The following is a 14,899-nucleotide window of genomic DNA, read 5'->3' on the forward strand; positions in this document are numbered from 1 at the left end:
ATAAATATGCGTTTTTTATGCATTGCAGGTTTAAGAAACTTCGAATTAACTATAGTATTTTGAACAAATTTAGGATTCGTGTTCAGGGACGTGCAAATAATTTTATTTATCACGTTAAAAAATAAATACATAATAATTTATTTTTATTTCAATTCTTAATTTTTCGCGAACATTTAAGAAACATATTATTACTTAAATGATTTATTGAATTTAAAATATTAAAACGGAGCTGAACTGTTATTATTGAACTAAACTTTCTATTAAACTTTGTAAATGTACAATTTCTAACATATGCTATATCACAAATAGTTATATATGTAATTCAAAATACTTTTCTATGTATCTTTGCTTCGCCAAAATTGATGGTAATACTTTTTAGGTCATTTCTTAAGTGCATTAATAATATTTAATTTATTACATTACGAATTGTTATATGTTTTTCAAGATATATTAAAAGAGTCATATTTTTTTATAATATTTTTTTTTATTGTTATGCGACACTTAATATTCCATAATATTCAATTAGTACATATATAAAAATCAAATCATTTCGTGATTAAGATCGTTGGAGTTTGTCATTCATGGCAATGGTAAAATATTAGGACTGAAATAAGAATAAAACATTCTAATAATATTTTTTTTATTAAAAGATATATGATGATTCGGGACATAAATGTAAATAGTAATTCAATAAACGATAATTATAATTACAATTAAAAATGCAGGTATAGAGATCTTAACGAATTATGCACCACACATTTGGCAGGATTCGGGATTATTTAAAGAACACACAATCGCAGCCATGTTCTCATCCTCCGTACCATTATCACTATCTTGTTTATCACCATTTTCTTCACTACCGTTCTGATATCCGTTCGCCACTTCGCCAGCTTTGGTTTCATCGTTTTTCACGAGCAATTTCGTTTTATCCACAGTGAACTGAATCGGATTGGCGGCAGGCTTCGTTCGCAAATAATACATTCCGGTCTTGAGGCCCTTTTTCCATCCGTAGAAGTGCATCGAGGTCAGCACGGCGTAGCTGGGTTTCTCGATGTGAATATTGAGACTCTGGCTTTGATCGACGAAAGCGCCCCTATCGGCCGCCATGTTTATGATCACCTTTTGCGATATCTCCCAGACGGTCTTGTAAATGGACTTCAGGTCGTCGGGTATTCCCGGTATGTTCTGAATCGAGCCGTGATTGGCCAAGATTTGATTTTTCATCGTATCGTCCCATAAGCCTCTCTCTGTCAGGTCTTTGAGTAGGTGATGGTTTACAACCTGTGAAGAAAAATGTTTAGATAAGCATAGATAAAATAGGCAAACAATTGTTTATTGTGTTTGAAGCAACTAGGAATCAGCTAGAAATACCTACGGACTGGTAATATGCAGTCAGAAGATATAAAAGAAAACATCGGAAAATTAGGAGGTGTGATCCTCCTAAACCTTTATAAAGTCTTCGAAACGGTCAATCAAGCAATTTTTCATTCATTTCATTCTTATAACATCTTTCCTTTCACATAAGCCCTTGTCATCTGATCTTGTTATCAAATGTTACCAAAAACTGAGATGATGTGAATGAAATTGAAATTATTCTGAAATAACTAATGATGTTTTAAGTGAATTTTTGAATTATTACCTGAAATTCTCCCGACAACACTCGTCTGGTATAAATGTTAGTGGTGTATGGTTCGATGCTTTCATTGTTGCCTAAAATCTGGGCGGTGGATGCCGTAGGCATGGGAGCGATAAGCTGTGAGTTTCTCAATCCGTGTTTATCTATTTTTGCTTTAAGCGCATCCCAGTCCCATAAACTCGACGGCGTGACACCCCACATATCGTACTGGAGAATACCTTGGCTTGCCGGTGAACCTAACGGAAAAAATCGATCAAAAATACGTCAAAATCATCAAAAATCCTACCTTCGTATGTGGAATATTTGCCCAATTGCTCGGCCAATTCGCAACTGGCTTCCAGCGCGCCGTAATACAATGTTTCGAATATCTGTTTGTTCAACAATGCAGCTTCTTCAGAATCGAATGGTATACGCAACAAGATAAAAGCATCAGCGAGTCCTATACGAGTGTGCGATTAGTACAAGTGACCGTTGATTATTGGCAATTGTTTTTATTTACCCTGGATGCCGATGCCGATCGGTCTGTGCCTCATGTTCGAGTTTCTCGCCTCCGGAACGGGATAGTAGTTGACGTCGATGATCTTATCCAAATTCTTGGTCACGATCTGAAAAGGCGAATTTCGAAAATCGCGAGTTTGCGTCGGAAAAATGTAGAATCGCGTTACCTTCGTTATCTCCTTTAATTTGTTGAAGTCGAACTTTTTCCTATCGGAAGACACGAACATATTGACTGCAATCGACGCTAAATTGCAGACGGCTATTTCGTCTGGTGCAGTGTACTCGATGATTTCGGTGCAGAGGTTGCTGCTCTTTATGGTTCCCAAGTTCTTCTGGTTCGATTTCTTATTGCAGGCGTCCTTGTATAACATATACGGGGTGCCGGTCTCCACTTGTGACGCTATTATGGCGCGCCATAATTCCTGCGCCCGTACTTGCCTAATTTGGAAGAAATATTAGTAAAATATGCGTCTTTTGTTAAAGTGAATTCAAAAAACAAAAAAGTAATATATTATTGATGATCAGAGAGGATAAAGGCAAATAAATGATGATAATAATAAAGGGTCGTTGAGATCTAGCCAGACACTCAATACGACCTATTAAAATAGCCGAATTCGGTCATAATATAATCGGTCTAATATAATCTTCTACTTCCCAAGAGTTAAGCATTGCACAAAAAACTGTCTGCAACAATTTGGATAAGACTGAATGAAAAAGAAGTTAGATGGAATAGAATAAGAAGAATAATTGGAGCGTTTAAAGTCAGCAATTGCTCAGAAGTAGCTTTGGCTGCTAAGACAGGCATTACTCGATGAAATTATCAATGGAGATCGCTATCGACAAAAATTGATGCATTTGAGTTGAGCACCGCGCAAAAACCGCCGAAATACGGATTAAGGCGATGTAATGACATATTACAAAACCGGTGAAAACATACTTAGAAATATTAAAATGCTAATGCTCCAAACTTTGCTTCTTCTGAATCGTACGTGTCTTTTGAGATGGAAAGCCTATATTATCTCAAAGAGGGGAAAAATTAGCGGCTATGGATGGACCGACCTTAATTCATTGATGTTAATTATGTTTATTTAGTAAGATGTCTTTATCTAAAAGCCTATACTAATTCGTCATCAGTTTCTTGACTTAATACTGCGCAATATATAATATGTCCAATAAAACTGCCAATGCGTGTCAACACCGTCGAAAATATTGCCAAATTCAGTTTACAAAAAAGTAAAATCCCTTTTAAACTTGGAATATTTTTCTTTCTCATTTTACTAATTTATCACTTCTCTAGTTTTTTTGTCTCTTTGACGGATGTCGTTATTTCGCGACTCTACAATAGTACGGTGTTCATATAAAGCTCACGGGGACAGACATAAAGTGTATATATAAAGTAATAAATTAATAAGTAAATAAAATTAATAACACAAATGGGGAGGAGGCTAAAACTATAAATAGTGTATACACAATTTAAAAATGAACGCAAATACAGGCCTACAAACACAACCATAACGAAGTAGGGGTTCTATCCGACATCACACATCAGCACCCGTACCGAAGTGGTAATGATTATTTGGTCAGCAACACTTAACATAGAATAGGCTAGATTCTATGGAGAAAATCGATTTCTCGTAGAAATCCGAGGAGTCTGTCTGTATTTTCTCCTGGTACGGCATTTCTAAAACCTTGCGGCCCATACTTAGTTAGTCATTTCGGGTGTCGGTCAGGATTAGCCATTATTTGAAGGATTGTGTTGTGATGTAGGATAAGGATTTGGATATCGCAAATATTTCAGGGGTCAATACTGAACACTGTTCAGGAAGCTTGAAACGGAATGCCCGGTTGTCCACCATAAATGCAGTGCCAAGCCCGCTACGAGATTTAGAGCCATCGGTATATATGTGCTTGAGACCAGGCTTCAAAACTCCAGTCGGTCTCGCAATTTTTGACGAGCCAATAAAGATGTGCGTGATAATAAATACAAACAGTAACTTTTCACTGACGTTACTTACTTATCTCTAACATATTCTAGTGGTTATTACTTTTAAGTATTACCTTTAAAACGCGCTATGACTTGAGTGAATAAATATTACTAAAGACTTTAGTCATCTTTAAAGCAACTTTAAAGTCATCTATTAGAACAAATTGAAATTACTTTTTTTACAACCCAATATATTGATAAGCCTGTTATAAGCTTCTAACTACAAGAAGCTGGCGATATTGAATTTATCAATAATTTATCCCATTATATAAGACAAATGTTGAATTTACTAGGATTAAAATGTTTAAAATATATACCGCTTGAGAAAAAATCATGACTATACACAAATATCATTAAACAATGTATAAATCCATCAATTTAAAAGGCTCCAGCAAGTAACTACAAAGACACGAAGCTGTATATGATATAAAATATCCGATAAATAAATTAATATATAATGATATCCGAAAAACTGTGTAATTAAGAAACCCGAAAAGTTAACTGAAGTAACTAGCTAATATTAAAAAAAATATTCTAGGTACTAAACAATGCAATGTCAAGACTTACCAGTATAGAATAATTATCAAAGTTGTAACAAAAACAAGGTATATTTGAGGTAAGATAAGAAAATAAATCGCATGGGATTTTTTATAAAATATCTACAGATCTTAATTCACATTGTCCAAGAAATATGTGCACAGAAAATGAATGGGAAATACTTTAGACTAATTGAATAAAAATAAAACTTAGACAAGATCATTAACTGAATCATCGTGATTGTAACCAGTAAATGTACATATCTAATGTAATCACTTTGGTATTGTAATTGCAATTATCTTACCTATCGTACAGTGCCATCTTTGAGCGAATAGGTGAATTCTTACTATTTAACGAAAGTATCGATAAACGATCATGTATTATACTATAATGATTTAGACAATGAAATATATTCAACACGTTTTTAATTTCCCGCTTATTATTGTATTATTAATTACAAAGCTCGGTTTTCCAGGTATAGATATTTAACATGAAATATTATTAACCTCACCAAAATAAACATTAAACATAATAGCTTACCTGACAAATCTCTTGTCATTTTCGTATTTTTCATACAATTTCTCAAACTCCTCCCCATGGCAATCCGGTAGTCCTGGACATTGGTGAGGACACATAAGGGACCATACACCGTCAGATTCGACGCGTTTCATGAACAGGTCCGGTATCCACAGGGCGTAAAATAGATCCCGCGCCCTCATTTCTTCTTTACCTATAATTAGTCACTTATCACTGAAGTACGATAAACTAAACGACGTTAACTAAACCAACCGGTATTTTTTTTCAAATTTAAAAAGTCAAAAACGTCGGCGTGCCATGGTTCCAGATAAATGGCGAAGGCTCCCGGTCTTTTCCCGCCTTGATCCACATATTTAGCGGTACTGTTGAATACTCTCAACATCGGTACCAATCCGTTTGATTCTCCGTTAGTACCTGCTATGTAGGTGCCTACAATGAATGAATAAAAGGACCATTATTATGTCTCAAATAAGTTCTTCAGAGATAGGGATACCTCGAGCTCTAATATTGTGGACATTCACTCCAATACCACCAGCTGACTTGGAAATAAGAGCACATTGTGTCAGACACCTGTAGATACCCTCAATACTGTCATCAGGCATCATTAATAAGAAACATGAAGATAATTGGGGCCTTGGGGTAGCAGCACTGAATAATGTGGGACTCGCATGTGTGAAATATTTCTCAGATAATAAATTATATGTTTCTATAACACGGTCAATATCATCACCATGTATACCTAAAAAAACATTCTTAATTCAACTCAACTCATACCAAGCATCAATATAAATCCCTGTACCTACAGCAACCCTCATAAGCATATGTTGAGGTCTCTCAACAATTTTCCCATTTATTTTCAACAAATATGACATCTCCAATGTTTTAAAACCAAAATAGTTATAGGAGAAATCTCTATCATAAATAATACAAGAATTTAACCTGTCAGCATTTTTCATTATAATTTCATAATGCTTTTCCGAAATAATGGGAGAGTGTCTTCTGGTCTTTTCATTTACCATAGTATAGAGATCATGTATAACATCTACAAAATATACGAGTTAGAATGAAAATGAGTGAAAAGAATACGACTAACCTGAAAAATTCTTTTTCGTTTGTTTATGTAAATTTGAGACTTCGATTCTTGCAGCTAAAATAGCATAATCCGGGTGATCTATAGTCATAGTGGCTGCCGTCTCTGCTGCTAAGGTGTCTAATTCTACTGTGGTCACACCAGGGTATAGACCATTGATTACTTTCAGTGTTATAGACACCTACAAAAAATTATCTTAGTGATGTCATCGTTTAACATCTTGCAAGCAGTGTTTATGAAAGAAGAGTATACACTATTGGTAGACTTATAAATAACTTTAATACAAATTCGACCAGGAACGTACCGGGTCTACAAAATCCATATTTAATCCGTAACATAATTTCTGTATTCTTGATGTAATTTTATCCAGATACACATCCTCTTGTCTTCCACCTAAGAAACAATAAATTATTTTAAAACATAGAACATGCATCATTGAATTATCTACATACTTCGTTTTATAACGTATAGCTTAGGAGCAGGTTTAGGTACCATTTTATTGTTTTACTCGATGCCAAGCAAATTAAACAATTGAATTCGATTTCCAGATAACCAAAAACCAATGGACTTTTCCCGCTAAAATAAATATCAAACAAAAATATTGATCATATATAAATGTTTCTATTGCTTACAGGCTGGATTTATAAAGTATATATTAATAATTAAACATTCCTATTAAAAATATTAAGTAAAATATTACTAGGAAAAAGTCAAAAGGAAAAAGTCATATATTATTACATAGCAGGATTGAAAATGAAAAGTTTCGATTATATTATTAGATTTTAAAAAGTGTACTATTATTTGTTTTTTATTTACGCTCTCTATTAAGATAATATTTTTGTATCGTAAATATTGACAGCGTACTTAAAAATGCTAACATTAAATCTGTAGTATTGATATAAGCAACGTAAATTATATGGGGGCAAAAATATTGGCGGACTATTTGAAAATCTAACCTCAAAAATATTTTGAAGCATTTAAAATAATAATATCGAGAAACCTATGATGTTAATCGAGATTTTTTTTAAAAAATGACAGTAGTTTTAAAACAATATCCCTATTAAACATTGGGTCTTAAGCAAATATTAAATACAATCAACAAATTTTTTCTCCAGTTTTATTTTACTGAGAATTTTGAATGGGCTTTATACCGCATCAAAAAGGAAATTAGTTAAAATTGGATAGTTTCTTAGAAAAAATATCACAATTTTCATTGACTATTCTTAAAAATGTAATCTGTCTACTTATTTATACAATTTTTATAATTATTGTGGAGTCCAAATTTAAGTATATCATAATTTTATTAACTTTTCATATTTAGTAGGTATAAAGAAGGTTTGCTTGTGTTCGTTTAAGTTGGAAATAATTGCTGACAAAACCAATATGACACACTAGATAATAACAGACTGAAAGGGGCCCTGGACAAGGGAGTGATATGTCTGAACTATACATGGAACGAGTTAATTAGGAAGGGAACATTAATTCTTAATGTGTGCATATTGAAAACTAAAATTAATTGAGTTTACAACTTGCAAACCATCTTTTATTAATAGCTACCAATGGATAGTTTATAATCAACCATCCCGTGTAACACTATAAGTACTGTGTTTATAAACAAATTGAAGACACAGCATTTTTTCCGACGACAACTAACGAAACATCCCACCCCCAAAAACATAAAGGTACCTGAGAATATCCAACTTCCTTTGTTGCCGTCAAATTATTGCTTCAAACGTGCAATTATTGGCATGGAAAAGACTGCAAATTCCTAGAAAAATTATTTATAAAACATCCAGTGGCGTAGTGTTAAAAAGCTGTCACGGAGCAATTGTCATTAAACGTAATAGGCCCGCCATCTAGTAACCTCATTTTAAATAAAAAAAAAACGTCAATCAGTTGTCATAAAAACATTATTATTTAAGAATAAACTACTAATTTTAATACATAACAAAGAAATTCATAAAGAATTAACCCGCCTCTGACTGAGAGTTAGAGACACTTTTTATTTGAAAACTACTTATTAATTAAACCCAACTAACTAGTTATATTTGTACAAAATTTGGGGCTATTTTCTCTTGCGCTCGATTTATCAAGTAGGCCTCGAAGGGCCATCATGGCCGATCACAATCCAATTTTCAAATACTGCAAAGTTCTCCTGATATTCGGAGGAGTCTGGACGTTGGAACTGAACGTATCTCCATTTAAAAAGAAACTGTACAATGCATATTCGTATTTCGCGCAATATTTTTATTTCATGTGCCTATTTTTATTCATAATAGAATTTTCACAAGTCCTGGGAAAAGATTTAGAAGCCAGTGAGTACGCATTTAATATATGATCGCTCTGTATGGTTGTTTTAATTTAGTAACAATATTTTAGCTATTTCTAATATTAAATCGTTAACTTTTGTGACAACTGTTATTGCTAAAACAGTTTTATGTCAAACAAGACAAATGTCAAAGTTAATAAGACGGTTATTTCGTGAAGAACAACAAATACATAATATTAAGGTCGGAGAAATTAGAAATATATATACTCGACATAGCATATATTGCAGGAATATCGTATATGTTTTAATTATTTCCCTCTACTTTACTGGGATATTATTTCTATCAGCAGGTAGGCAACCAGATATATAAATGATCTAAATATTGTTTTAAACTTTATAGCGTCGTACGATGTCTATTCTTATAAAAAGGAGTACAATCTGTGGTTTCAAATAAACGAGACGGTTGCTGCTGGCATCAAGAAGCCCCATCCCATTCAGTGTTGGTAAGTTTTATAGGCATAACAGCAAATTGAATATTTTGACAGCTGTAATTAAAGATCAAATATTTCAATGGATACTAGATATTATTTCATAGTATGTTATATTTTAGGTTTCCTTTCGATCGGAATAAATATTATTCAGTGGCTATAACATATGAATTGTATCATATTACACAGAGTCTTATTTATAATGGAGCTGCCCAGACATTAGTCAATTCGACGTTGATTTTTTTTCGCACTGAATTACAAATTTTGCAGTATTTAGTAAAAAATTTCGAGATTAATACCACGGGCAAACATTTACACAATTTTTCAGAAATCAAACTATCCTTGAAAAATTTAACTGTTAGATATCAGAATATTATACGGTAAATCTAAAGAGACAATTCTGTTATTTAATTTTAATGAAGGCATTTCTAGATGGGTTGGTGATTTTAATGATTGCTTCCAATACATTTTGTTGTTGGAATACTCAGTAATTTCTCTTATGTTGGCCACAATATTAATAGAGATATACCAGGTATAATATAATTATATAAAGTTTAAATTGTTTTCGTAATATATCAATTTAAGGGAAAACAACTGGTCATCAATTCTCTCTTCTTTGTTTTGCTCTTAACTCAGTTGTTTATCATGTCATGGAATGCTAACGAAATAATCGAACAGGTTCTGTCAGATTAGTGACGTGTTTGACGTAATTTATTGTCATTTGCACAATCGTTATTTTAGAGCTCCCACGAACTTCTAACCTCACTTTACGGAAGCAACTGGTACAAGCAGAACCGTAATTGTTGCATGCCAATTTATATAATGATGCTAAGATGCTCTAGACCCTTGAGCATCGCCATTGGCCCTTTTGGGAAATTAACGGTAGACGCAGCCGTATCGGTAAGGAAGCTATTGATAAATATATTTGATTAAATCAAATAAGTTTGGGCTGGTTTCTTTTCAGAGGGTAAAACTGGCGTATTCAGTGTTGTCTCTTATGTCTAGCAGAAACTGAGTAACGTTGAAGAGGATTGTATTGCTTTTAGTATTAGAACCAGAATATTAAACAGTGTACTTCAATAAAACACATGCAGCATTTATTTTATTTTATATATAATGTTCATATTTTATTCGGCAATTTGAGATAGAAGGTACTGACATGCAAAAAAGCAACAATTTAATTGTTATATAAATGTCAAAATATTGAATGTCAATGTCAAATATTTTTAAATGCATTTTACAAAAACATTAACCACTACAAATTGAATATAGTGAAATATTAATACTGGATATAATCAAAACAATCGATTATTGTGCACTATGGAGAACTTCATAATATACGCATAAAATTAGTTTATATGCAGAGTTACAAATTACTTTAAATTATTTAATGTATCTGCAACACTCTGCATCAACTTTATTAAGAATGTAAAACATTTAATGCCATTTAAAAACAAAACATTTTAACAGAGAGCGTCGTGGCCTACTCGATAAGAGACTAAATGTCAAGCAAGTCAGTTGGGATTGTTTTGTTTTCAGAGGGTAAATCGGGCATATTCAGTGTTATCTCTTATGTCTAGTAGAAACTGAGATGTATTGAGAAGAAACATCTAACTTTTAATATATAAACCAGAACATAACTTAAAATTGTTTACTAGAATAAAGCTCATGCAGCATTTTTTATGTTTTATTTGTAAGAATTATTTTATTCGGTAGTTTGAAGTAAAATATTTGACATGCAAGAAAGGAAATCATTATATAAATGTCAAAAAGTCAAATGTCAATGTTAACTATTTTTGAAATGCATTTTACAAACAAAAAAGAGTTAACCCCTACAAAATTAAATATCGACCAATATTAAAATTTAGTTCTTAATATGATCAAAATAACAAAATATTCGCAGTATAGAGAGTTGCATAATAACATATACAAAATATATTAAAAACTAATTTTGATTTTTAATTTTACATATAATATCCGTATAAAATTAGTTTATATGCAGAATTAAATATAAGTTTAAACTATTTAATATATATGTGCAACACTCTGTACACAAAAATATTCAAATATTTTGTTTAGTCAGCTTTGTTAATCATGTAAAACATTTAATGTTTTTGATAATCGAATATTTTCGTTTTGCTGAATGTTATTGAAATATAAAGCATGTAACGTCACTTAAAAAACAAAACCTTTAAATCGACTAAATCGTGGAGATTAAATATCAACGTCAACTGCCATATTATTCGTCACCGTTTTATTGCCGGTGCTGTGTCCAATGCTATTTCTCATTAAAGTCATTCTAAATTGCATTAGGATAACTAAATAAGTGGCTACGGATGTCACTGTCTAAAAAAATTACACTTGATTATAACACTCTAACAAGCATACCAATAGATACCCTATTACCGTTGATAACAGCTTTCTGTTAATTATCGTATAACCGTTTAAGTTCATATTGGGAGGATTTTTCTGGATTGCAGTGAGGAACATATTTATTTCCTGCTGAATTCTGGATCCCACCAAAGTCATATTAATACTCATCAATACGTCTCTGGAATATATCAAACGAATTATTTGTCTCGGTTATCCATAGATGGCGCCGTTAGAGTATTTACGAGATAGGTATGATAACGCATAGATGGCACTACTGCGTCAGTTTTCTTGTTTTTTAAAGGGTGGGCAAAGCTAACTTGATTTTTTAAGAGACGAGTGACAGCATTTACCTAAAATCGGATCCCATTTTGTTGGTTGCCACGTAGGCTTCGTTGCAGAATATAAACAGCAGCACACAGCAATAAATGGCGATTATGAACAGGCCAGCTTCTTTGAGTGACAGTCCGTGGTCCATGATCTCGGTGACACATCCGAATGTTGCAACAATTGTTGTAACGGGAACTAGCAAATACATGCAGGCGTATAAACCACTGTATCCTTTCCCTGCAACATTATTACCGTAGTCAAGTTGTGATAGAAAATTATATATCGATTTACCAAACTGTTGTAGCATATGAGATAAATCAACCCAGATATCTCTATAATCGGCTAGTTTTTCATCGCTCTCCTCCTGAAGAGCTTCTTTTAATAAATCACTCAATCGGTCAGCTACTTTTCCCATAGAGGTCGTGTTTATATACCATAAACTTACCAAGCCGTTGAGCATCGCTAAAATATGATAATAACCGAAAGTATGCCATAGAAGCATATCTGGTTGCAGATAGTACTGAGCAATTGTAATAACGATACTTAACAACCACGAACATATACAGAAACTGTTACAGATTATTTCTAACTTTTTAAAAACGATTTGATGTCCAGTGACCTGCAGAAACTTCAACTGAAACAACAATATATCATATTAATATGAAGGTAATTGAAATCAACTTCTTATTGCCTGAAATCTTGTCCACATATTCTTAAATTTAACCACTTCAGCTCCATTACTCCATGCCACCAAGGGTAAAAGAAAATGAGGTATCAGGATACTCAAAAATATGAACCCGTATATATATTCGTCGAACGGTTTTCCTGGTTGCATGATCAGGTTCAGTCTAGATTTGAACACCAAACCAACGAAGAAGGTTTCAACTGTAAATAAGGCGTAGGACCATATTATTGCAGGAGAGCGCCATCTACAATTTATTTATGTTCTTTCGAAGTTTTGTAACTCTGTAACATTTTGGTACCTGAATGTTGTATGGCCTTTGTTTCTTTCAATAGGCATCACTCCCATTACTTGAAATAGCACCAACAAACTTTTAGTTGTGTGATAAAAGTTGTCATACTTCTCCAGATCATTGAAATCCAGATCTTCCTTTCTATCAAAGATAATTTATACGCTTGTAAAATATCAAATTGTATTAAATTACATTAGAGAAATAGTTTTGATATACTTCTTTGGAGTTCTATGAGATTGAATAGTTTTTATAGGTATTTTAGCTGTCAATATCAACAATATTTTAAAATATATTATACAAACAATACATTTGAATGAAATGTATATTAAAATTTAAATAAAACAATCTGTCAATCCAAAAAAACTAACTAAATTTTACATTTCTCATTATTATTAAACTTTTAATCGACTATTGATAATGTAGGAATCTTAACTGTCATTATCTTACTCACTCGTTTTGATTTTGACTCCTAGCTGATTCGATTTTGATACCCTGGCTTCTTCTTCGTCTCCTGTAACTGGTACCATATCGGTTCACAGATTCCTGCGGTACTGTGAGATGATTTGGGTACGAACTGGCGAACGACGTTTTCATTTTCGGGGTTACTATTATTTGTAACCATAGGTTGTATCAAAGTGTGATATTTTTGGTGTAGGAAAACAATAAAAATAGAAACCAACATCAAGTTAGCGTATAAATAAATAATATCAGTAATTAATCATAGTTAGCCGTGTTGACATTTCAATTTTTAAACGGACACAAGACGAAAAACCCCGAATTTGCTTCTGGGACTTGTTAATTATTTGGTAATTATGGCAGGATAGTTATCGTTACGTAGAAAATTGACGTTTATTTAAATAAATTAAGGGAAAAAACAAGTATTTCCTTATTTTCTTCTGGATATTGCTAGATTACGGTCTGGATAATTCAATTATCCAAATTGATGCCCTGCCTCCCGCATTATGTACGCTAATAGTCCTGATAATATTCAATTTCATGATATAATGTCGTTTAATGGAAAAATAATTCTTGTAAGTGGTTATAAGATACTATTATCGGAAGAAAATCCTAGATTTTTCCAACAATTATTTATAAACAGCTCAGTGGTGGGTACGTCAGATTTGGTATCATACACCTGAGAATAACTGAGTTTCTTTTTCCATAATCTTGATATTTGCAAAATGATATTAAAATTAGCTTGTTGATCATTAGTAAAATATTATTTTGGTTAGGTTAGATTATATAATATTTGGTAGTAGTAAATGTTATAATGATTGCATAATTAACACTGATAATCTATGTTAGATCTTTGACAGATTGCAATAAAACACTGAACTCACGTCATCTTAATTTATCACGTCGAAACGTCGCCTTTAACTTTGACTTTTGGTTTATTTTAGTTGTGATTTATAACAACATTATAATAGTTTATAGGTGAATATAAATATAAACATTTAGTATTCAATCTCTCCTCGTGCATTTTAACCAAATTCTCATATATTTTTTGAACAATTCCACCATGTAGTTCATCCGAACTGAAGGGTCTTATTGTAGGCAATCCACATATTCAAACAGTTCTTGTTTATCTATCATTCTGGACATGCATGTCTATTGTAGTAATTCTTTGTCACACCCCATAACAATTCTATTTGATCGAATATGCAGTTAGGAAGACGTTACACTTACAAGTCAATTGGAAAGTCCCTAGCCTACCATAGCAAAATTATTTTTTTTTTATTCAACATAATTCCCTCCAAGGGTGATACACTGATTATAGCGACTTTTCGATACAATTTTTGTAGTACGATTTGTCCTTTGCTTCAAAATAGGCCTCAGTTTCGGCGATCATCTCTTCATTCGACGAAAATTTCTTCCCAGCGAGCATTCTTTTGTTATCTGAGAACAGGAAATAGTCGGTGGGGGCGAGATCTGCAGAATGCAATCTGGAGAATATGAGGAAGCAATTAGAAGCTCAGTTCATATATTTTTGACACGGTGCATTATCTTGGTGAAGCAGCACTTTCTTTTTCTTCAAATGCGGCCGTTTTTCGGCGATTTCTTCCTTTAAACGGTTCAATAACGTTATGTAATAGTCGCTGTTGATGATCCTTTGCTCCCTTTTGTCCCACGCTTTGGAGCGGGTTCATCGTGTGCAGTCCACTCGGATGACTGTCGATTGGACTTTG

The 14,899-nt window shown here is 32.9% G+C and overlaps 3 protein-coding genes across 5 annotated transcripts; 1 reads left to right on the forward strand and 2 right to left on the reverse strand.

Annotated features, from left to right (window-relative positions):
• Positions 1-623: 623 nt before the first annotated feature.
• Positions 624-8,047, reverse strand: LOC143205285 (ribonucleoside-diphosphate reductase large subunit). 2 transcript variants are annotated; one of them, XM_076418507.1, is made up of 13 exons: positions 7,969-8,047; positions 6,735-6,858; positions 6,587-6,675; positions 6,286-6,463; positions 5,992-6,234; positions 5,686-5,931; positions 5,445-5,621; positions 5,196-5,385; positions 2,302-2,572; positions 2,136-2,241; positions 1,923-2,075; positions 1,640-1,872; positions 624-1,281 (listed from the first exon to the last, which is right to left on the reverse strand). In XM_076418507.1, exons 2-13 carry the CDS (start codon positions 6,775-6,777, stop codon positions 745-747), a joined length of 2,466 nt encoding a protein of 821 aa, XP_076274622.1. In that variant the 5' UTR covers positions 6,778-6,858; positions 7,969-8,047; the 3' UTR covers positions 624-744. The 2 variants fall into 2 exon arrangements, with proteins under 2 accessions (XP_076274622.1, XP_076274621.1); XM_076418506.1 differs by lacking the exon at positions 7,969-8,047 and adding an exon at positions 6,915-7,039.
• A 287-nt stretch (positions 8,048-8,334) lies between these two features.
• LOC143205297 (uncharacterized) lies at positions 8,335-10,135 on the forward strand. 2 transcript variants are annotated; one of them, XM_076418528.1, is made up of 8 exons: positions 8,335-8,597; positions 8,662-8,901; positions 8,952-9,054; positions 9,162-9,419; positions 9,472-9,571; positions 9,625-9,717; positions 9,781-9,939; positions 10,004-10,135. In XM_076418528.1, the coding sequence occupies exons 1-8, from the start codon at positions 8,396-8,398 to the stop codon at positions 10,052-10,054; spliced, it is 1,206 nt and encodes a 401-aa protein (XP_076274643.1). In that variant the 5' UTR covers positions 8,335-8,395; the 3' UTR covers positions 10,055-10,135. The 2 variants fall into 2 exon arrangements, with proteins under 2 accessions (XP_076274643.1, XP_076274644.1); XM_076418529.1 differs by lacking the exon at positions 9,625-9,717.
• Positions 10,136-11,114: 979 nt separating this feature from the next.
• LOC143205294 (gustatory and odorant receptor 22) lies at positions 11,115-13,435 on the reverse strand. Its single transcript, XM_076418524.1, has 7 exons — positions 13,165-13,435; positions 12,723-12,854; positions 12,431-12,668; positions 12,031-12,373; positions 11,763-11,976; positions 11,446-11,590; positions 11,115-11,385 (listed from the first exon to the last, which is right to left on the reverse strand). The coding sequence occupies exons 1-7, from the start codon at positions 13,305-13,307 to the stop codon at positions 11,254-11,256; spliced, it is 1,347 nt and encodes a 448-aa protein (XP_076274639.1). The 5' UTR covers positions 13,308-13,435; the 3' UTR covers positions 11,115-11,253.
• Positions 13,436-14,899: the final 1,464 nt, after the last annotated feature.

Source organism: Rhynchophorus ferrugineus, unplaced genomic scaffold (genome assembly GCF_030347505.1).
Source record: "Rhynchophorus ferrugineus isolate W39M unplaced genomic scaffold, kcgeb_rfMv2 rfM11, whole genome shotgun sequence".
In the NCBI taxonomy this organism is placed as follows: Eukaryota; Metazoa; Arthropoda; class Insecta; order Coleoptera; family Curculionidae; genus Rhynchophorus; species Rhynchophorus ferrugineus.

Bases quoted from the DNA above. Each gene is read 5' to 3' on its own strand.
- LOC143205285 (XM_076418507.1), bottom strand. From the start codon at position 6,777: ATGGTACCTAAACCTGCTCCTAAGCTATACGTTATAAAACGAA. The intron at 6,464-6,586 runs GTACGTTCCTGG...AATTTTTTGTAG, and splicing joins ATATGGATTTTGTAGACCCG to GTGTCTATAACACTGAAAGT. The intron at 5,386-5,444 runs GTTGGTTTAGTT...GACTAATTATAG, and splicing joins AAATTTGAAAAAAAATACCG to GTAAAGAAGAAATGAGGGCG.
- LOC143205297 (XM_076418528.1), top strand. From the start codon at position 8,396: ATGGCCGATCACAATCCAATTTTCAAATACTGCAAAGTTCTCCTGATA. The intron at 9,055-9,161 runs GTAAGTTTTATA...GTTATATTTTAG, and splicing joins CCCCATCCCATTCAGTGTTG to GTTTCCTTTCGATCGGAATA. The intron at 9,718-9,780 runs GTTCTGTCAGAT...TCGTTATTTTAG, and splicing joins CTAACGAAATAATCGAACAG to AGCTCCCACGAACTTCTAAC.
- LOC143205294 (XM_076418524.1), bottom strand. From the start codon at position 13,307: ATGAAAACGTCGTTCGCCAGTTCGTACCCAAATCATCTCACAGTACCG. The intron at 12,669-12,722 runs GTACCAAAATGT...AATAAATTGTAG, and splicing joins AAAGGCCATACAACATTCAG to ATGGCGCTCTCCTGCAATAA. The intron at 12,374-12,430 runs GCAATAAGAAGT...TTGTTGTTTCAG, and splicing joins ATATGTGGACAAGATTTCAG to TTGAAGTTTCTGCAGGTCAC.